Source organism: Mastigoproctus giganteus, chromosome 7, assembly GCF_048544385.1.
Source record: "Mastigoproctus giganteus isolate SK-2022 chromosome 7, ASM4854438v1, whole genome shotgun sequence".
Taxonomy (NCBI): domain Eukaryota; kingdom Metazoa; phylum Arthropoda; class Arachnida; order Uropygi; family Thelyphonidae; genus Mastigoproctus; species Mastigoproctus giganteus.
Window position 1 is genome coordinate 83,950,344 of NC_143581.1, and position 23,274 is coordinate 83,973,617.

Here is a 23,274-nt window from a genome sequence, read left to right on the forward strand (position 1 = left end):
AATGTAAACAAATAATACTTCTCAAGATAACTGTTGCTACAAAAGTTAAGTATTTTTGTTTTAAATCTAATTCTTATATATGCTATCAAATGCTTCAGTCACATACCGAGGAGCATTTCATCCTGCAGTGGATTGAAAACGAGAATGATGATGATGACAATTTTGGTAAAAAAAAGTGTAATTTCGGGATATATAAATTTATTTTTATAACCTGTGGATAATATTCACTGATTTTCGCTTGTTAGAATCAAAATTCAATCTGCAAGCATGATCACTATAGTGGCACTTACTGTATATATATATATATACAGCAAACCCCCCGCTATTCACAGGGGTTACAATCCTGAGAAATGCCGCGAATACCAAAAACGCATATACTGAGTTATGGTGTCCATAGTAATAAGAGGGTTCCATTCCAAAGTATGAAATATATAAGAAAAACTAGTCTAAAATTTTGTCAATGTATGTATTATATGTATCAACATAATATGATTATGTACATAGACAAACAAAGATGGTACATAGTGAAATAAAAGCATAAGGCATCAAAATGAAAATAATAAGAAACAACTGAATATTAATTGTAATATTTATTAGAAATTTCAAACAAATCTTTCAAACACATATCAAGAATATGGGTTGCTGGGCAAAAAATAACTCGCAATTGAAGTTTGTTTCTTCATTTTTTTATTGAGCTCCTTTTAACTTTCCCTGTAAGACAAGAGTAATTGTTCTAGGTCTCATTTAAACTTGATACTTCTTTCCAAATTAGGATCCATTTCCACCACCTTTTCTGAAAGTTGTATGGAGAGGTTAAAGATTTCCTTTAATAATTTGCTATTTAATTCTGGTCTAACAACATGGAGATCTTCCTCCTCAGGATCATTTTGACCTTGTTACTAATTCGCCCAACTCTTCTATTGTAAGTTCATCTGCATGAGTCTCAATAAGTTCCTGAATGCTTGTGACATCAATGTTTTCAAAGCCCTATTCCCTGTACGATTGCTACAATATCGGCAACCAGTTCATTGACATTAGGGATTGTTTTAGAAACAACCACTTCTGGCCAATTTTTGCCAATAAATGTTAATTATAGATGCTATTATCTCATCAACTGATGCCTTGATGTTGATTCGGCAATCTACGATGTTATAATTTTTCCAACTTTGACTTACAGTTAAGTCTGACTCCCTTTCCATTTTTTCAATTAAGCCAGTAAAAATTCTCCTAACATAGTAGGACTTAAATGCAGCAATCACACATTGGTCTAGTGGTTGTAAAAGTGATGTGGTGTTGGGTAGAAAAAAACACAATTTCAACATTTGTGGGGTCAAATTCTAGACTGTTTGGATGTCCTGGCATGTTATCATTAAGAAGCAGAACTTCGAAAGACAAAGATTTTGAAGCTAAGTACCATTCCACCTCTCTCACAAAGCTATCATTAAACCATTCTCTAAAAAGTGTATTTATTATCCAGGCTTTTTTATTAGATTTCCAATAAATTGGAAGATGATTTTTATTCTTTTCCTTCAATTCTGTGATTTATACATGAGCATCAGCTTGATCATGTGTGCACTAGTATTTGTACAAAACAAAACAGTAAGCCTATCTTTGGAAGCTTTGAATCCAAGAACAGATTTTTCACTTTGTGTTAAGTATGTTCTGGCTGGCATTCTCTTCCAAAACAACCTAGTTTTGTCTGCATTGAACACCTGTTTGGAAACATATCCCTTGTCTGTAATTAATTTTTTTAATTCATTCGGGAAATTTTCTGCAGCCACGAAATCCGCTGATGCATTCACCTACGTTATGTTATTTTTAGTTTTTAGGAGCATTAGCAACTAAGGCCATATTGCTCCGGGATATGCGGTGGTCATTTCCTGACCTTTCCGCATCCTCCGTATTTGGTGGTGACGGGCTCGAACCCCGGTCTAATCAAGAAGCGTGTGCTATGCACTGCTGCTCCTTCCCACCTGGCTATGGAGTCGCCACATTCACCTACAAGTTTCACGTTATGAAGGCCATATCGATTTTTAATTCTTTCAAACCAGCTTTTGCTAACTAAAAAACGTATCCCACCAGAGCTATCATCAGTTGTACTAAAATGTTGATAAAAGTGTTTTGCCTTTTAACGAATGATGAATGAACTTAACGGAATTTTATTTTGTGTTTGTTTTTCTATCCACAGCTTTAAATTAGCGGGAAATATCCGTGCTCACGATTTTGTCATTCCCCCCCCCCCCCACACACAACTGAGCGCTGTTTTCATCTGGCAAGATGATTTTAGCCACGCCCATGTTTTTATGGTGGAAAATGTTAATGGTGCTTTAAAATTTACATTTTTTAGGTTTCATTTTACATTAAATCAGTGACTGCAAATACGCAAAACCGTGAATAGTGGGGGTTTACTGTATACACATATAAATACAGTATACAGTAAACCCCCACTGTATACATATATAAATACCATTTATTATTTCTAGATTCTAGTTTTGCAAATTTTTATCACTAGGTGCTGCTACTGTCATATAATTTTCTATATAGACTTCATTAGCGCTTGTTTTTTAGTTTTAATTTTGGTTTGTCTTGCATACAGTTGATTTATCACCATATTTCTCACATATCTCTAAATTGTAAGTTATTTTTCCATTCTTATGTTCACTTAACATGTTTTCTGCACTTACAAATTTCTACATTCTGGTTGAAAATTTATTTCCAGGTGTTTAGTTTTATATCTATATATCAGTTTTTTCTGAAAGCTGTTGCTTAACTTTGTCTAAGTGTTATCTTAAATCACTTGCTCTCTTTCATGATTACTGGCTTTTTACTGTCTTCAAATTGCCTTACCTTTTAACGTGTATTAGACTAATATGTTATATTGTCTCTGGAAATTTCTGATATCAATTCCAGTTTTAATTTCTCATCTTCATAGTGTCAGTTGTAAAGTTCACAAGCAATTTTCTAAAACTCCCTCTTTTTAAACCTTGTAATTTTTATTTTGTTTACAAAATTTTATTTTCATTTATTCTGGTAACAAAAAAATTTTTATTCTCATTTTAATTTATGTTTATGCTTTTCTCCTTGTGGCTTTCATCAGAAATTAGCATTTCTGATGAAAACACACGTTGCTAATTTGCTTGCAATCCTGCAAGAATGGTCAGAAAATGGCAGCTTCTCTTTTTTAAATACAGCAAAATACAAGGTCTTACACTTGGGGAATAGCAACCCCAGAAAAAATTATACTGTTGACACTTGATGAGCAGCCGTTTTTGTAAGCTGTGTGGTGATATCCTTATTTTGTCAATTTTGTAATTACTTTTTTTCTTATTATGCATATATTATCAGTTATCTATAACTCTTCTATAACTCTCCATCTCTCTCACTTTTTCCCCCACTTTCCCCCACCTTATATAAAGTTTCTGTTTCTGTCTTTAGGTTAACCTAGGTAAAAGTCTTTAGGCTTTCACCTTACAGTAGCAATCCTAAAAAACTCTTTGGTGACTCTATTGTCAGGGAAACGGGAAACATGCTTTGTAAAAAGGATAGGTGGAATGGAACAGGGTATGTCTGCCAGGGGCAAAGGTTGATGACGTTGTAGAGCGGATATCATCTTTTAAGGGCACAAAAAGGTGATATAGTTGTACACGTTGGCACTAATGATATTAAGAGTAGGAGACCGGCAGAATTACTTAACAAGTACAGGTTACTGTTGAAAAAAAAGCCGTGAATTAGGGTTGAATTTGAACTTGTGTCTGCAATTCTGCACAGACACGATAGGAGGGAGTATATGATGAGAGCCCTGTCAATCAATTCGGCCCTGGAAAGATTGTGCAAGGCTCAAGGGGTAGAATTTTTTTCAGCCTGGTCTGTACTTGTTAACAGGAGAGACTGCTTCTACAAGGATGGGATACACTTAAATAGAAATGGAGCAAGAATGTTTGCTGATGCTATTGAGGCAGTGTTAGGTGGGTCGGAAAACTGCTAGATTGGGGGGATACAAGATTAACAGTAGCCACTGGCAGAGGTGAAAGTGATTCTTGCACTGCTTTTATTGGAATGAGCAGCAGCCTGGAAAATAAGATGCAGGATATTTCAGAGACTGCTGGGAATCATTGGGGTACAAGTAAACACATGGATTGTGTTAGGGTAGCTAAGAAAAAGAACAGGTGCATGTATACTTGCGTGTACACCAATGCTAGGAGTTTAGTAAATAAATTTGATGAATTTGAGGTATTGCTCAAAACATCAAAGGCAGATACTGTTGGGATTTCAGAGACGTGGTGTCACACAGATATAAGGAATGCAGAACTGGAATTTGGGGAGTACAATGTCTACAGAAAGGATAGACAGGATAGGAAGGGAGGAGGGGTTATGCTATTAGTTAAGAAATACATAAAATCCAAGGAAGTGAAGCCAGTGGACATCGCTGGACAGTGCAGTGTCGAGTCAGTTTGGTGTGACATAAGCATTGGGAGATCAAAATTGAGAGTAGGAGTGTGCTATAGGCCTAATGACTCTGATGAGTATAATAAGAAACTGTACAGGGAAATAGAGTGGGCCAGTAAATCAGAGAGTCTTATAATGGGGGATTTTAATTTCCCAGATACTGTCTGGAATTTGGGGGCTGGTCACTCACACACTAGCAAGGCTTTTGTGGATTTATTGGATGATGTTTTCTACATCAGCATGTTCGGGAGGCAACTAGAGGGAATAATACTCTTGATTTGATTATCAGTAGTGATTCTTCATGCGTTAAGAATCTGCAGATAAATGAACCACTAGGTGGCAGTGATCACAGTGTGCTGAAGTGGGATTTACTCAAAGAGGTAACTACCATTAGGGGTAAAGGGAAGGGTTATTGCTTTCGTAAAGACGACTACGATGAACTGAGACAGTATTTAAATTCTATACAGTGGCACCAACTGATGATGTTACCAACGGCAAATTCAAAATGGGAAGCATTCAAAGAACTTATCTTGGAAGCTACTAGGCTTTACATACCAACTAAGAAATATTGTTCAAGGTTCAGGCCTAAGTGGATGTCAGATGAACTAATGAGACATATGGCAGAGAAGAAAAATGCATGGGATACATACAAATTAACATGTGACACAGAAGCCTATGACAGATACAAGTTGATCTGTGACCAAGTTACAAAGGAGGTTAGGCAAGCGAAGGCAGATTACCAGATATCTTTGGCAAGGGATGCAAAGAAAAACAGGAAAGAGTTCTTTACTTATATAAACTCTAGAAGGAAGGGGATGAATCACATTGGTCCACTTGATATCGATGGGTCAACTGTTGATGATCCTACTCAGGTAGCTAACAAACTAAATGAATATTTTGCATTGACATTCACACATGAGGAGTTATTCAGCGAGGGGAATGCCAGAGGTGTATTCAACTCTGGCAGTAAGCTAGAGAATCTTGTAATCTCTGAGAGTAAAGTGGAGGAGAATTTGTTGAAGATAAATAAAAGAAAGGCACCTGGGGTGGATGGCATCTATCCAGTTATATTAAAGGAAACAGCAAAGGAAGTAAGCAAATCCTTAGCCATAATTATGAGAGCTTCCTTGGACTCAGGGAAGTACCCATGGATTGGAGATGTGAAAATGTGACCCCAATTCACAGAGGAGGATCAAAGGGCGACACAAGTAATTATAGACCTGTTAGTTTAACTTCTGTTCCTGAAAAATTAATGGAGGCACTGGTTAAAGGAGCACTGCAGGATCATCTAGACAAGACTTCAGTTACAGCTCAGACACAGTATGGTTTTGTTAAGGGGAAGTCTTGCCTGACCAATTTGATTGGATACTATGATGCAGTCACAAAAGAACTGGAATGAAGGGAATAACTTTGATATTATATACTTGGATCTTAGAAAGGCTTTTGATACTATTGCACATGGAAGACTGCTGCACAAATTGGAGCAGTGTGGCATTGGAGGCAAATTGCTGCTATGGATAAAAGGGTGGTTGAGGGGGAGAAGACAGAGAGTGGTAATCAATGGACACTGCTCATCGTGGACTAATGTTATTAGTGGAGTCCCTCAGGGTTCAGTATTGGGTCCATTATTGTTTTCTGTATTTATAAATGATACTGATGATGGTATATCAAGCTTAATGTCCAAGTTTGCAGACGATACGAAGGTTGGCAGGGTTGTCAAGGACACTACTGACACTATGCTACTGCAACAGGATCTGGAAATGTTGAGCAGATGGGCTGAGAGGTGGCAAATGAAGTTTAACATTGACAAATGTAAAGTGCTACATATGGGAAACAGCAACCCCAGAGCAACGTATCAACTCTGTGGTACTACACTGACAGTGGTAGAGAATGAAAAGGACCTGGGGGAGGTTGTGCAGGCAGATATGAAGTTCCCTGAGCAGTGCAGATGGGCTGCAAGAGTAGCTCATGGTGTATTATTAATGATATATAGGAATTTTTCTAGCAGGGATAAGGAGGTGATTATTCCCTTGTATAAGGCAATCGTCAGACCACACCTAGAGTACTGTATACAGGCCTGGAGGCCTCATTTCAAGAAGGATGTAGTGATACTGGAATGAGTACAGAGAAGGGCAACAAGAGTAGTGAATGGAACAAAGGGGTGCTCTTACGAAGAAAGGCTTACGTTTTGCAAATTACAGTGTTTGGAGACTAGGCACCTGCGAGGTGATCCGATAGAGGTGTATAAAGCCTTGAATGGTTTGAGCATGCTCAATTCTGATGGGATTCTTCCTCTTGCTCAGAATAATCACCTGAGAGGGCATAAATTCAAATTGAGGAAAGACAAATGTAGGATAGATGCAAGGAAATTTGCCTTTAGCCAGCGGGTGGTTGGTTGCTGGAATAGACTTCCATCCCTTGTCGTGGAAGTGATAGCCTAAATAAGTTTAAGGCTCAGCTGGACAGGTATTTCGAACGAACAGAGGGGTGAAGTGGAAGTGTTTACTTTTTATTTATTTATTTATTATTTTTTTTATTATTTTTTTGGCTGATGCTGCATAAGCTTGCTTTCTTGCCTCAAATGCCTCTACTAATGCTAATGCTAATTACTTTGTTTCTCTACAGCCAAAAGGCCCTGAAATTTGTTGCTGGCCATGAATTTTTATAACCCTTTTATAGGGATCTTTTCTGTTTTCGTTTGTGGTGGGGAAATTTGTTGCAATGTTACTTGAAGGAGAAACTCGGGAAATGTGGGAAACGAAACAAAAAAATTCAGCCAATCACAGAGATTTTCATTTGCTTTATTGGCAGAAAAAGTTCTGCAGCTCTTATCAAGCATCATGTACCATTCTGTGATTCTACATTTAAGTTTATTAGAACAAGAAAAAATTTACTCATTACCAGCACTGTTTTCTAACTTGTAATAGAAAGGCTGAGAATCTAAGTAAATTTATTATTATTCCAGTTAACATTAGTTTCCAGATTTCGTTCACAACTGGTTCTTATCAACTGTGTTTTTGTCATTCACTCCAACTAGCGGTGTCTAGTGGTGTTCCAGCTGTCGATGAGTGTCTGCTACAGATTTTCTTATTGTTCTCACAATCACCTGTTCAATAGGCTAAATATAAGAAGCTTTAGAGTTTAATGAAGTTGCAGTTTGTCATTTTATCACTGATAAAGCATACAGTATAGTTATTTTATAAAGTTCGCTATTCAACACAAGTAATTTGGAAATAAAACATGTAGAAAATTTTTACTAATTCGTCTGTTGCCTTATAATTTCTTTTTTGAATGAAAAAAAAATATATGTAAATAAATAAAATAATAATAATACAAGCACACTACAAGCTACACTAAAAGGAAAAGGAAGAGTCCACAGAAGCACTAGACAAAGAATTAAAGAGAATTCCGGAGTTGTTTTCTTTCCCCCCAGGAGGAAGCAATGTGAGCTCTTCAATTTTTTCATTCACTCCAACGGAAACATCAGATATAACAGCAATAACAGCATAAACATTGGGTTCAGTATCCGCAACATCATATTTTCCAGCACATACTAAAGATATAGACATAAAAAACCAAACGAACACCAATGAACTCGAACTATTAAAAAATTTAGTTAGTGAACAATATCCAAGTGACATCGCTAATCATCCAGACATAACAACAACGGATATGAAGAGATTTCATTGCATACAGAGGATTGTTATGTCAAGGAAGTACACTATCTTACAACGTGAACCTTGTCGACCTAATGGCCCGTTCCAAAAAAATCAAAAGCAACAGATCATTCTCAGAAGGCTATTACAAAACAATAAACAAATCAGGTCTCAAAATGAACAGATTTTGGTTGTATTATTTCCCAAAATTGTATGCACCATACTGTGAACCCTGTTGGATGCTCTCACCAAGTGCACAGAATTCTGGATGGATAAAAGGAATAAAGGATTGGCAAAATATATCCAATAAAATTAAAGACCACGAGGAAAATTCGTCGTAGACAGAAGTTTGTTATGTTAAGGAATTATGGATGACAAACAAAGGTTTGGATAAAAATGTAGAATAGAATTTACAACAAGAAAGTAATTTTTTTGGCATAAAGTTTTGGAGCGGCTTATCAAAATAACTTGAAAATTATCAAAAAATTCAATCACATTTCGAGGTCATCGAGAATTTGAAAGATACATACATACAATGGAAACTTTTTGTCTGATGTAAAATTTTTAGCCGAATATGATGACAAGACAAGTGGGCACATCAAAATATCTAAGTCCTAAATCAAAATGAGTTCATAGAATGTTTGAATTTGCATTAAAAAAAATTCCTGCATAGAAGCAGAAAAGGCAGAAAATATGGATGTCTCAGCTAATTGATGATTTCGCTAACATGTAGAAAGAAGTTCAAAATATAAATTTTCAAAGCATAAATAAACATAACCTTTTATGGTTCTAATGAAAATGCATTGAAAAAACTATTTCTTTCGCTTGAATAACACAGTGCCAAAAGGGAGAAAAGTATGTTTTCTCAACGTTAAGAGACACGACACACTAAACCAAGATTTGCAAGAATTATGTCAGGCACATTGATATACCCCGTAAAATGCAAGTATGCATTAAAAAGTAAGTAAACAGTTGTTGGTAGAATTGTCATCCTCCTGGAATTTTATTTCTTTGTTTTGAAAAAGTAAAAACAAAATTATGATAGGTATTTTTCAGAAATAACAGGTACTATGTTGAGTTTTTTTTTTTTTTTTTTTTTTTTGTGTGGGTGGGTTAACAGTAAAGGCCCGTGATCTGAGTTTGTGTTGGGGCTAATTTTTTTCTAGTTATGCCAATGTTCGTAGCTAACCTAAAATTGAAAAATTTGCAAATTCCTGGAACCGTGAGAAAAAATTCTGATGTATAAAGTTTGGATTCGATTGAAGACAATGAATTTGAAACGTAATTACAATGTAATTATGTTTCAAATTGACTATATAGGGAATTGTACCATTAAAACCTTGTTTTTTTTTGTTTTTTTTTTAATTATGCTTATGGTCATGAAAATAAAGCAAAACATTGATCAGCTGATATTATTTTACAACATCCACACTACTTGATTCTGTCAAATTTAATTTTATCTGTGAAACATTGGTTTTTTGTTAAGAGCGTTTCTTTATATTCCATATTTGTAGATTTATTTGTTATTTTTTAATAATTTCAGTGCAATGCCAGGGCCAAAGAGAGCTAGAGACATTGGGAGGAAATACCCAAGTGGAAATTTAAAAAGAAAATTAAATAAATTAATGCAACCCACTAATGCAAAGCAACATGGTGCTCTAGATAGGTCAAGGACATCTGACGAAGCAGGTCCAAGTTTTGCAGAATTTATGGAAGTGGAAGAAAGCACAACACCTCAAGAATCAGTCGCTAACATGGAAATGTTTCATTCAGAAACAACGTCAAAATGAAGAGTTCATCAGTAAGAAAAATGATCAAGACAATGATGCAATAACCAGTCAGAGTGAAGTGATAAGCAATCAAGACTTTGAGGAAACAGATGTTGACTTAGAAATACTTCAGACTGATGACAAAACTAATCAGAGCACAGAGTCAATCAGGAATCAATAAAAAGAAGATCAAAACAATTCAAGCCTTGAAGGTCAGCTAAACATAACAGATGATCCAATTACTTGGCCAAAAAGAATTGTCCATCCTGTGAGAGATTATTTAGCGAAGAAAGGTCCATCAAAAATTCTTTTGAAAGACTTTCAAACTTACGAAAAGGGAACACATTTCTCAAAAACTCATTGCCAAAGGAAGCTTCTGAACGGGAAAGTCATTCTTCGCCCGTGAATAATATACTTAAAATCAGCTGACAGGGTATTTTGTTTTTCTGTCGCCTCTTTAGAAATGATATGAAAAGTGCCTTGGCCACAAACGGATTTGACAATTGGTCCAATATTCACACAAGATTATCAGAGTATGAAAAATCAAAAGGCCGTTTCAGAGTAGACTCTCTGCTGAAGAAACAATTGACAAAATTGAACAGAAACAGATTGATCAAGAAAAAAAGCGATGCCGTCACTGTTGATTTGTCACTGTTGTTCAATTTTTGTCTTAGTGTAATTTGGCTTTTTGTGGCTCTTTTGAACTGGGAAATTCCAACAATGGAAACTTTCTTGGTATTATAGAATTATTGGGAAAATTCGACCTCATTATTCAAGAGCATTGTTGATGAATTTCCAATAAAGATATTCCAGACCACTACCTTGGAAAACGAATTCAAAATGAGCTCCTCGGTATCATGGGAGATGCAGTATAAAACAATATTGTTAGGCGAATAAAACTGGCCAAGTATTTTGCTGTTATTCTTGATTGTACACCCGATATCAGTCATCAGGAAAAAATGTCCGTGACAATTAGATATGTCTCCAATGGAACATTGCCCAATACTCCAGTCGGTGTATATGAACAGTTTATAAAATTTTTCAATGTAAAGAGCAGTACTGGAGAAAATTTGTACAATGTGCTGAAACAGGAAATCGAAATATTAGGATTAGACATAACTAATATCCGAGGTCAAGGTTATGACAATGGAGCTAATATGAGAGGAAAAGTTTAAGGTGTTCAGGCATGACTTTTACAGGAAAATTCAAGAGCATTTTTTACACCTTATGCTTGTCACAATTAAAATCTAATTCTAGGAGATGTGGCCAAAACCTGTACCGATGCAATTACCTTTTTTGGGACACTTCAACAGATGTTGAAGTGTCCCAAAAAAGTGCTCTTTTCAGCATCAACAAAGAGATTTATTCATTTAAAAAGCTTCTGCACTGGATGTCAAAAAGACTGGCTTTAAACAAGTCTTAGTTGGTGCCACAGAATTTGTGACAGAATTGGAAGTATCTCCTGAATTTCGAACAAGAAGATTACAAAAAAGAAAGAAACACTTCAATTACAAGTCTGCTGATGAACCTATAACAAATCCAAAGGAAGCTTACAAGGTAAACTGCTTTAATCAAATCTTAGACATGGTTTTGCAGTCTCTAGAGTAGTTAGTAAAACAATAATTTTTTTGGTTTCTTGGGTAAATTTCTATGAATTCCAAAGGAAGAGCTAAGAAATCATGCTGCAGATTTAGAAATTGCACTTTCAGATGCCAAATTCATTGAGAGCAACGAATTGGTCAAGTCTGTGAAGTTAGTTTGTTTGTTTGTTATTTGGTTTTTAGGAGCATTAGCAAGTAAGGCCATATTGCTCCGGGATATGCGGTGGTCATTCTCTGACCTTTCCGCATCCTCCGTATTTGGTAGTGATGGGCTCGAACCCCGGTCTAATCAAGAAGCGTGTGCTACGCACTGCCGCTCCTTCCCACCTGGCTACGGAGGCGGCCTGTGAAGTTAGTATTGATGGCCATATGCTTATGGAGGAAATGGAAGCACCGAAATCAATTCTTCCAGAATTGTGCTTTGAAAATCCTTTAAATATTTTAAAACTAGAGCCACTGGATTTCCTAATTTATTCATATCGCTAAGAATAATTTTAATGATTTTGGTGACTGTAGCGTCGGTAGAAAGAAGCTTTTCCCAATTAAAGTTAATAAAAACATATCTCAGGTTGACGACACTTCAAGAGAGACTCAACAGCCTTGCAATTTTATCTATTGAAAGAGAAGAAGAAGAAAAGAATTTAAATTTTGAGAAAGTTTTGAAGGATTTTGCCGATAAAAAGGCAAGAAAAATATCCTTCTGATTAGTTTTGTTTATATTATCGAAATGTCTGGTCAATTGTGAACAAATTGCAATAATATAAAAAAATAAAGATTTTAATAGTTTTAGTTTTTCATTATTTCAAAATATTGAGGGGTTAACGCTGAATTTTTCAAGGGGGCCCCGCCAGCATGCTCCAATCGAGCCCCCCCATTTGCTAAGGCCGGCACTGAATAGAATCCTATAAATTCATAATCAGTGACTATTGCTATCTGGGAATTATAAATACTTAGAAAAGATAGTTTTTTTTTGATAAATAAGTAAGTAATTACACAAAAGTTTCCCTTTGAAAATTGTCCAAATCACACAAATCATTTTATATAGACACTGAATGAGTTTTTTTAAACAGAGAATATACTGAATAAATAAAAGAATTATAAAAATGAACATACAGGTTTCATGAAAACAATATGCTTTTCTTTAATAATATTGTTTTTCTCTTCCTTGGACAAAGAGCTACTGTTTTGAACTTTCTTGATCTCTTCCTCTAATGTGATGATTCTTCTAAAAAAAAAAAAGTAATAACCACGTGAGCAGATAATATATTTTTGAACAAAGATCAAAACCAGTGGTTCCCAATGTGGGTGATATCACCCCTTATGAGAAGTTTCAGAAAATGTGAAGCATTTGAGTTGTCACATAACAGTAAAGAACTACTGAAAAATCTGATATCTTTAAACTAAACGAGTCACAACAAGCAGTTATAATTTCATTAGAACTGATTGTTTAAAATAAATAATTACATTACATAAAATTTATTTCAATTATGTATATTTAAAGCATGAATATACATTATATTAGAAATATATTTTTAAATATATTTTCTTAATTACCAAATGATACTTCTATATTACGATATAAAATTTTTGATTAAATCTGTAATATCTGAGTTTCTTGAGTTCCTTAATGGAAATATATTGAGGGTTTAGTATCAAAGGACATTAACTACAAAATTGCATTTTTGTTTTGAGACTTTAGTTTTACTTTTTATTGGTTAATTACAAAAATGTTTACTACAAAATGATTTTGTAGTTAACGTTGTTTGACACCTAACCCTTGATATTATAAACAATATTTTATAGGTCATAGATTAAAACAGTTATAAGAGGCAGTCAATAAAGATTTACCCTCACCTAGAATTATTTGAGACCAGGATTTGATAATATGTATATGCACGCACGCACCTCTCTTATAACTTAATGAATATTTATTTGTTTTTCTAGCTTCAGTGATGTGCTAAACAAGAATCACGAATACAATGAGAGGTGGCATGCTGGAGAAGGCTGAGATGCGATTCTGATGAGTTATATTTTTTTTTTATCTACAAGGCAAAGAAAAAACAAATCCATGAGATGAAGGCATAACATGGTGAGGACTGTCCATCATAAAAAAATTGGAAAATATTGTTCATTTTTCACTGCAAAATGACCCAAGAGAAGGAAAAGGAAGCCCATATCAGCCAAAGACCTTGCCACTGTGGCTGGTCCTTGAAGACCCACAAGTGACTATAAATTCTAGAGAAAATGAAGTGAACATCAGTGAACATGGATTAGTACCATAATGCATAAGTTCTTGCATGTGTCTGAGGTGAAACCCAAGTAAGTTCCAAGGTTTGAAATCTGCAAAAAAAAAGTGTTCTGCACAACTGTTGGAACTTTGTAGATAGAATGTTGATCACAACTCTGTTTTGTTATTTGGTCAACATTGTTGGCCAAAAAGAAAAAAAAAAAAAAAAAACCAGATCAGCAAGCAATGGAAACATTCACATCCCCCCCCCCCATATCTAAGGTTCAATTGTCTGGCAACAAGGTCACATTGTCTATTGAGAATCTAAAGGTATCATCCTTAAAAATTATTACCCAAAAGGCAAAGCCATCACTAGAGAGTACTACAAAGACATACCAGGGAAGTTAAGAGAGAGAGAGAGAGAGAGAGAGAGAGAGAGAGAGAGAGAGAGAGAGAGAAGCTAAGTCAAAGAGATGCAGGAAACTCCCCACCTTCTAGTCAACAATGTGCCTTCTCAAAATATATTTTGCAATCAGGTGTTGCTCTGAAAATCTTCAGTATCCACTTTATTTTGCTGACTTCTTACCTTCAGAATTGTGATTCCCTAAAATGAAGAAACTATTATGGGAACACAGATTTCAGACTGATAGGGAAGAGATTAATGAAAACAAATGATAATCTCATTTCTTCTCAAAGCAAAGACTTCTATTCAAAAGGCCTGAAAGAGCTTATCCACAGATGGAAAAAAATGTGAGCTTATCCACAGATGGAAAAAAATGTGTACACAGAGAACAATGAAATTGCCAGACAAGTTTCAGATCTTTAATGCAAATATTTCTAGCTTGAGGGTAAACACTTATTCACTGCCATGGCGAAAGGCCTTCCAGTGGGCACAACGATCTTGGCTCACCCCTAAAGTTGAAGTCCTCAGGCAACTGTACAGGGAAGCCAGGAACATGTACACAGCAAAAATAAGGAAAATGTAAGCTGCAATCCAGGGAGGCACTGGTGTCTGCCACAGGGAACACTGACCCCTGGGTGTATAAAGTCACCACCAACAAAATCCCTAGGGAAGAGATTGTTACTTGACCCCACAGGGCACAATGACTACCTACTGGGAACAATCTATTGGTAACATCCTGGTTGTGACATTCCAAAAGCCACCAGTTCTTTCTACTGCAGAACATCTCAACTATGCTATGAAAATGACCACTATGATATGTATAACCTGCAGCCCCCATTTAGTATTGGTGAGTGCTACACTACAACTGCTCTGATCAGGGATAGAAAATGCCCAGGACCAGACATGTTGGAGCCTGAAATAATCAAAAAGACTGTACACCCCGAGATAATTTTAAACCGACTCAACTGCTGTTTGCAAGCTGGAATATTCCCAAGAGATTGGAAAAGAGCCAACTTGGAATTCATCCTTAAGAACCCCCACAAAAACTCTAGAGTTAAGAGAATCCTACAGCCCAATCACACTTCTTCCAGCTCTTAGTAACTATTCAAAAGATTACGCTACAAAAGAATTTTACAGCATCACGAAAGTGCCAACTTGCCTTCACCAAAACAATATGCGTTTAGACCTGAGTCCTCCACGTTGATACATTACAGAATCTTCTCATAGTGGCTGCAGATAGAGAATAAAAGTATTTCTTGATTATTTGGTTTGGGGTATTCGATCCAGTTTGGTGACTGAGCATCCTTAGCAGACTTCGCAGAGTTTCCATCCCTAAAAATCTTTATGAGACCATCAAATCATATCTCTCCAACAAAAATGTTGTAGTTAATGCTCCATATCACAAAGTCTCCAGAAATTTCTTCTGTGGCTGCCTGCAAGGTTTGGTCCTGGGACCTTTATTATGGAATATTGTTTAGAATGATTTCCTCAACGTTGATCTGGAAGAGGTCCAATGTCAAGCATATGCTGATGATAGTATCATCACTTTGGCCATGGACTCCAGGGCCGGACTTAAGACCCTTGCTAATAATGCCCCTTCCTTTCTCCAAAACTGGGCAAAAAAAAGAGAATAACATTCAAATATTTCCAACCTAAACTAACTCTATACCCTTGAAAGGCAAACTAAATACTGGAAGACCACCCCAAATAAAAATAGATGGAAAGACCATTAAATTGTCAGAGCAAATGAAGTTACGTTTGTTATTTTGGTTTTTAGGAGCATTAGCAACTAAGGCCATATTGCTCCAAGGATATGCAGCGGTCATTCCCTAACCTTTCTGCATCCTCCGAATTTGGTGGTCACAGGCTCGAACCCTGGTCTAATCAAGAAGCGTGCGCTACACTCTGCTGCTCCTGCCCACCTGGCTACGGAGGCGCCAACAAGAAAATGAAGTACCTTGGAGTAATGCTTGATACCAACCTCTCATTCCAGCCGCTTCTGAAATACCTCCGAACCAAAATTCGGACCTATGCTGCTCTTGTTGCCAGTGTCTCACACTGGGACTGGGGTCTTAAGCGAAGAACCTTCTGATTATTCTATAAAGCTGTTTTTATATCTACCATCATTTTTGCTTCCGGAAACTAGTTCACCAAAGCTGTTATGGCCTTCAACAGGAAAATACTAGATACCATTCAGTGGTCCATTCTGCTTGTTACTACCTGCCGCCACTGCTGTATGGTCAGCACCCTCCAGATTCTGGCAGGTGCTCTGTCCCTTAATCTAGAGGTGGTCATAAGGGGATTTCTATACCAGCTCTCAAAAGGAGTTTCACATACCCTCCTCAACTACACAACCAACTCAGCAAATGGATGTAAGGAAGCAATGCCTACTTAACCACCTGCAGTAGAAGTGGCAGAGCAGGTAGTCAAACTCTACAAAGGGTTAAATTACCCCAAAATTCTTGCTGAATGTAAGGATGATCTTCCCCAGACCTCCGCCCTGGTTCTCACAAGGTTTGTACACAAATTACCTACTGGCTATGGATCCATTAAAGCAAAGCTAACATCACTGGGCATCATTGAAGATCCATCTTGTGCTTGTGGAAAGCTGCCACCATCTTATACATGATTGTTCCCTGTAGGAGGACCTGCATTCTATATTAATCACAATCATGCACTTACCCAGAAATCAGGAATTTCACCTACTGGACAGCATGAGGGAATATATGGCATTTGCAAATTTTGCTCAGGAGCTCTTTGCTAGACGGAGAAACAATCCTAACATCCATCCTAGGAACACGCATGCCAAAGAGCAATCACTGAATAGTGAATAATATTCATCCAACTGCCGATATCGAGACCTACCAATTGTGATAAACACGTGTATGCGATTAAATATCTTGATGTGACTAAAACCTCTAAACAAGACAGACTGAGAATCTCCAATTGTGACAAATACTTGGACATTACTAAGCCACTGAGGGGACTTGTTCTCCCAGCTTACTTGAACATCTTCAATTATGACAGTTACTTGTACATGACTTAACCACAGAAAAAGGAAATTGCCTCTCGACCCTGACTTGTGCACCAAGTGGCGATCAATACTAGACTCTCTTGTCTGGTATCTTTTGACTCTCATTCCCTTGCCCCATTCGCCCAGTGGAGTTTACTCCACCAAATAATAATTTTGAGGAAGTCTTCCTCTAAGCCCCAATATTTCTTACTATTTCTCCCCACTTCACTTTCATATTTCCCAATCTCTATCTGTGTGTGTGTGTGTGTGTTATTTGGTTTTTAGGAGCATTAGCAAGTAAGGCCATATTACTCTGGGATATGCGGTGGTCATTCCCTGACCTTTCCGCATCCTCCGCATTTGGTGGTGATGGGCTCAAACCCCGGTCTAATCAAGAAGCGTGTACTACGCACTGCTGCTCCTTCCCACTTGGCTACGGAGGCGCCTGTGTGTGTGTGTGTGTGTGTTTGTTAGGTCCTGTCACTGAAAGCTCAGGCAATTAGGTGGCAGGACCTACCAGAGAATAATTGGCAGCCTGGCTTACCTCCTAATGGTGTAGAATGTGGGGACCCATTAGGGTGGCCAAAAGCCAGATCACAGCAGAACCCAATGTAATACTTCTCACATAACACACACACACACACAATACTTTTGTCTAGCTTTTACAGACTACTGTATACTTCACAAAAGTACTTATGGCACAGCTGTGGGAAACCATTGGTGGCACCACCCCTCCCAAAACGCTATGTACAATATGCCCATCATAATGGATACAAATTCTAAATCTTTTCTATGGTACAGCAAATCCACAGATATAAAAAGACACCTTTCAGAAGACCTCATTTTATCTCACCAACTGAAAGTCATTAACCTTTCAGGCCAGCCTTATACCTTTTTCAACTCCTTAGGACAGGGCCCAGCAAACTACGGCCTGCAGGCCAAATTCGGCCCTTTGCCTGTTTTTGTACGGCCCGCAAGCTAAGGATGGTTTTTACATTTTTAAATGGTTGAAAAAAAAATCAAAAGAAGAATAATATTTTATGACAAAGTGAAAATTTTATGAAATTCAAATTTCAGTTTCCATGAATAAAGTTTTATTGGAACACAGCCATGCTCATTTGTTTACGTATTGTCCACGGCTGCTTTAACGGCACAATTTTCGCCATTTAACTGTGCAATTGAGGAGCTTCAACCTAACCTTTATTCGGAAGTGATTAATCTGCAATGTAATGGCATGCTAAAAGGCAAATATCAAGAGAAGTATCTAATATAATTCTATAGTATGAATCAGAGCTGTAATACTCAATATGTTCTACGTTGATGATAATATTAGTAAATTAATAAGAGGAGTTTACCTCAATATAGTACGTGGAACACTTCCGTATGATACCCTCCAGAAATTAAAACGGAAAAAACGAAAAAATCGACAACTTACCGGTACATTAAAGTAAAATATAAATAATTAAATAATTAAAGTAAAATATAAATAATTAAATAATTAAAGTAAAATATAAATAATTAAATAATTAAAGTAAAATATAAATAATTAAATAATTAAAGTAAAATATAAATAATTAAATAATCAATTTAACACAATTCAAAATCAATTCAAAACAATTAAAATTCAAATTAACGCAATTAAAAGAATCTAACGAAAATATTCAAAACGATTTTCCTTCCTGAAGCTGACAATGCTTTTCGACCGACTGTCGTGATCACAGGAATGAAAATTCCTGTGATCACTCCTCTTATTAATTTACTACTAATATAATTCTATAAATGCCTTCCAAGCAATGAATATACTCAATTTAAATCATACAATTGTGGATCGATATCAGTATTTGGCACTACCTATCTGTGTGATAGGTAGTGCCAAATACTGATATCTATCTGTTACCTACATATCTGTTATGATTTATGCACCAACATCGAGCAATGATGATGAAGAGGTTGAAGAAATGTACACCGAAATTGAGTCTTCTAGATGAGCAGAAAACCCACTACACTATTATTATGGGGGGACTTCAATGCTAAGGTGGGAAAAAGACAAAACAGCGCAGAAAGGGGAACTATAAGAAATTTTGGAATTGGTGAAAGAAATGAAAGAGGTGAAAGACTTATGGAATTTGCAGAATCTCAAGGACTGAGTATTAAAACTGTATTTATACAAATAAATAAATAAAATTTATTTGTATGTATCTAATCTAATCTAATTTATGTATATTTTCCTATTATTAAACTTGCCACAATCTATTTTTGTATCCGTTTTGCTCTGAGCAACAGTAATTTGATATTAATAGCCTTTCTCATACTATGCTCATGGTGTATTTCTTTTTGAATGTGCCAAAATATTTGTGTTCCATGCCACAACACTAAAATAATGAAAATTTTAAATAAAACACCACAACAGAAATCAGATACTGTTTCTGCCTACCTTCTTATTACAAGGGCAGGTTAATAAGTAATAAACTATAAGATGTAACATCTTCACATACATGAAATATAATCTTGAAACTTTGTGAAAAGATCTAACTCAATGTAAGAACCACCAAACTTACTGCATTTTCTCCAGAATCCTTTACAAGCAGTGAATGCAACTTGTAAAAATCAGGAGGCTGATATTTACAACAAGGTATAATGTTAAAAATGAGTTCCATATCACTATCAAACACCGCACTATGCAGGTATGCCTTCACTCGACCAAACAAAAAGAAAAAAAGAAAATAAAAATCTAATGGCGCAAGATCAGAGCTGTAAAGTGGATGAGGCATCATGCTCCACCTTAGCTGGGTGATCTTTGACATTATCATCTTTGCTGTGTGCAGCCTTGCATTACCCTGATGAAACTTTATGTCCTGCCGATTCAGTTCAGGTCTTTTGGTTTTACAGAGCTTGATTAAGCTTTTCCAGGGAAAAGCAGTATCTTATTTTGTTGATGGCTGTTCCACTTTTCAAAAAATAATGGAAAGTTTTGGGTTTGTTTATAGGTAATGTGAGGTGTGCCCATTTCATGGATTGTCATTTGGTCTTTGGGTTGTAATGGAAGAGCCATGTTTCTTCACATGTGATGACCCCTTTAAAGCTCTCAGTACTGTCAGCATCAAACCTCTCCAGAAGATCTTCACATTTCTCTTTCCTTGCAGCCATCATCTTTCATGTCAGCAGCTTAAGAACCCACTAACAATAGATTTTTCTGTACCCAAGTCTATTGATGATGGTCAAAGCTGGTCAGTGAGCTGTTTGTCTTCACTGTTAGTGGCAGACTAACAGTGAAATTACCACTGTTAGTGGTAATTTTCCTTGGTGATTTTAATGTTCACAACTCCAGCTGGCTTCCGTTTTCTAGTCACACTGACCCAGCAGGTCGAGATGCTGAGGCTTTTGCAATTACTAATGATCTAGCACAGACTGTTCATTTACCTACAAGAATACTGGATAATCCTAATCATACAGCCAATACGCTTCATCTTTTTCTCACAAACAACCCTTCTAAGTACACGGTTGAAGTGAGAGGTCCTTTAGGCACTTCAGATCACAACTTGGTGATTGTCTCTTCTCCAATGGAACCTTTATCTCATGGCTATTCCCAACCTCGTGTTGTTTGGCATTATAAGAATGCAAAATGGGATGACCTGCGAGACTTCTTTTCTTCTTTTCCTTGGTTCCCAGGATGACCTGCGAGACTTCTTTTCTTCTTTTCCTTGGTCGGATTTCTGTTTCAAAACTTCTGATGTCAACGTTTGCTCAGATCGTGTCAGTGAAATTATTCTTGCAGGAATGGAATCCTTTATCCCACATTCCACTTTAAAATCTCGTCCTTTACCTAAACCTTGGTTTTCCAATAAATGTGCTAAGGCTGTTCAAGAGAAGAATTTTGCATATCATAATTGGCTTGTTTCTAATTCTTCAATTTCATTTTCTGCCTACACCAAACCTCGCAACAATTGTAAAGCAGTTATTAATCAGTCCAAACTAGAGTTTGAACAGGTTGAGTAGAAAACTTGCTTCTTGCCCTAATGGTAGCCGAGCATTCTGGTCTCTTGCCAAAGCTATTGGCCGCAACTTTTGCCCATCTCTGCTCCGAACTCTGTCCAAACCAGATGGTTCTGTTGTCACTTCAGCCAAGGATAAAGCTGACCTGCTAGCATCCCATTTTTCTTCCAGCTCATGTATTAATGATCTTGGTAAAACACCTCCCACCATTCCCAACACGCTCCATTCAATGCCTCCTGTGGTCTTCCGTCAAAAGGATATCAGAAGGATTTTGATGAATCTTAAAGCTAAGAAAGCTCCAGGTCCTGATGGTATTTCTCCACTTGTTCTCAAAACCTGTGCGCCTGAACTTACTCCTATTCTTTGACGCCTTTTTTCCCTTTCTTATTCCAAAGGTGTTTTTCCTTCTGCTTGGAAATTTGCTCATATCCAGCCAGTTCCTAAAAAATGTGACAAATCCCTCCCATCCAATTATCGTCCCATTGCAATTACTTCTACTCTTTCTAAAGTAATGGAGAAATCAATTAACTGCCAACTCTTAAACTACCTAGAAACCTTCCGTCTGATCAACGATCGCCAGTATGGATTCCGTCAGTGTCGATCCACTGGTGATATCCTGGCTTATGTTACCCATTTATGGACTAATTCAATGGAAAGGTTCAGTGAAACACAAGTAGTTGCTCTTGACATCTCAAAGGCTTTTGATCGTGTTTGGCATAAAGGTCTTCTAAACAAGCATCCATATTATGGTTTGGCAACTGTTTTTAGTAATTGGTTATCCAGTTTTCTCTCTGTTTGCTCACTGAGGGTTATGGTAGATGGCTCTCTGTCTTCTAACTGCTCCACTAATGCCAGTGTCCCCCAAGATTCAGTTCTTTCCCCCACTCTTTTCCTCTTTTATATTAATGACCTTCTTCCACTGACTGGAAATCCTATCCATAGTTTTGCCGATGATAGCACATTGCATTCCACGTTCCATTTTGAGAAACATCGTCCTGCTCAATCAGCTCCAACTTCTCGAAAATCTGCTACCAATTCCTTAAATGCCGATCTTCAGGCAATTCTCCAGTGGGGCAAAGACAACTTAGTTGATTTCAACCCTTCTAAAACTCAGTCTTGTCTTATATCTCGCAAAAAGGATTCTTCTGCTCCTATGCATATCTTTAGTGACACTCCGATTTCTAGGCAAAATGATATATCTCTTTTGGGAATTACCCTGACTTCTAATCTCTCTTGGCACAAGCACATTACAAATATTGCTTCCTCTGCATCTAAAAAACTTGGTTTTCTCTTTCGCTCTCGGCGTTACTTTTCTTCCAAACAGCTGCTCACTCTGTATAAATCGCAAATCCGCCCTGCCATGGAATATTGTTCCCACATCTGGGGTGGTGCCCCCGAAACCTCTCTCAAGCTTCTTGATTCCATTCAGAAGAGGGCAGTTAGGTTAATTAATGATTCATCTCTAACAGAGTCTCTCCACTCGCTGTTTCATAGACGTACTGTTTCTGCTGCATGCCTCTTCTACAGATACTTCCATGGGCACTGTTCTTCTGAATTGGCTTCTATAATTCCCGCTCTCTCTTTCAAAACAGTCCGAACACGTGCCGCCACCAGCCAACATCCATTTACTGTCCAATTTCAAACCCACAGAACCAACTTTTCATCTTCCTCATTTATTCATTCAACTGCCATTTTCTGGAACAACCTTCCTTCATACGTATTTCCTGAAAATTACAATCTACAGAAGTTTAAGTGGATTGTCAACAAATATCTTCTTTCGTCTTCTCAACCTCCAACCCAAGCACGGTACTAAGTACTATAGGTTCTAATACCTCTCGTGTTTGGGGTTCACATAAAAAAAAAAGACATTGGTCTTCTGGCTCTTAATTTGCCCATGACGAAATAACCTTCCAGAAACAGTTGGAGCCACCTCTGGAAATTACTTTGATCAGTTGTCTGGTCACCACAGACTGCAGGACTTTCCGATGGCCGAGTGATCACCCAATTCGGAACAGGAACTCATGGTTCCCAGAAACAGCTGTCACTTTGTCCAGATCTAAACAACCACGAAAATGATATTAGGCATGTTAATGAGAAATGGCAATACAGCAAGTGTACATCATAAATCTCCCCCATTCTTTATGCCTGCATATGTGTGAGTAATGC

The 23,274-nt window shown here is 37.0% G+C and overlaps 1 protein-coding gene across 1 annotated transcript in view; it reads right to left on the minus strand.

Moving 5' to 3' along the window:
- Positions 1-23,274, minus strand: part of nonC (serine/threonine-protein kinase Smg1) — a 1,411,261-nt gene that overhangs the window by 667,645 nt on the left and 720,342 nt on the right. Inside the window, exon 40 of the mRNA XM_090378365.1 lies at positions 12,586-12,697. Within this exon, the coding sequence (XP_090234491.1) occupies positions 12,586-12,697 (112 nt within the window). The remainder of the gene's footprint in view (positions 1-12,585; positions 12,698-23,274) is intronic.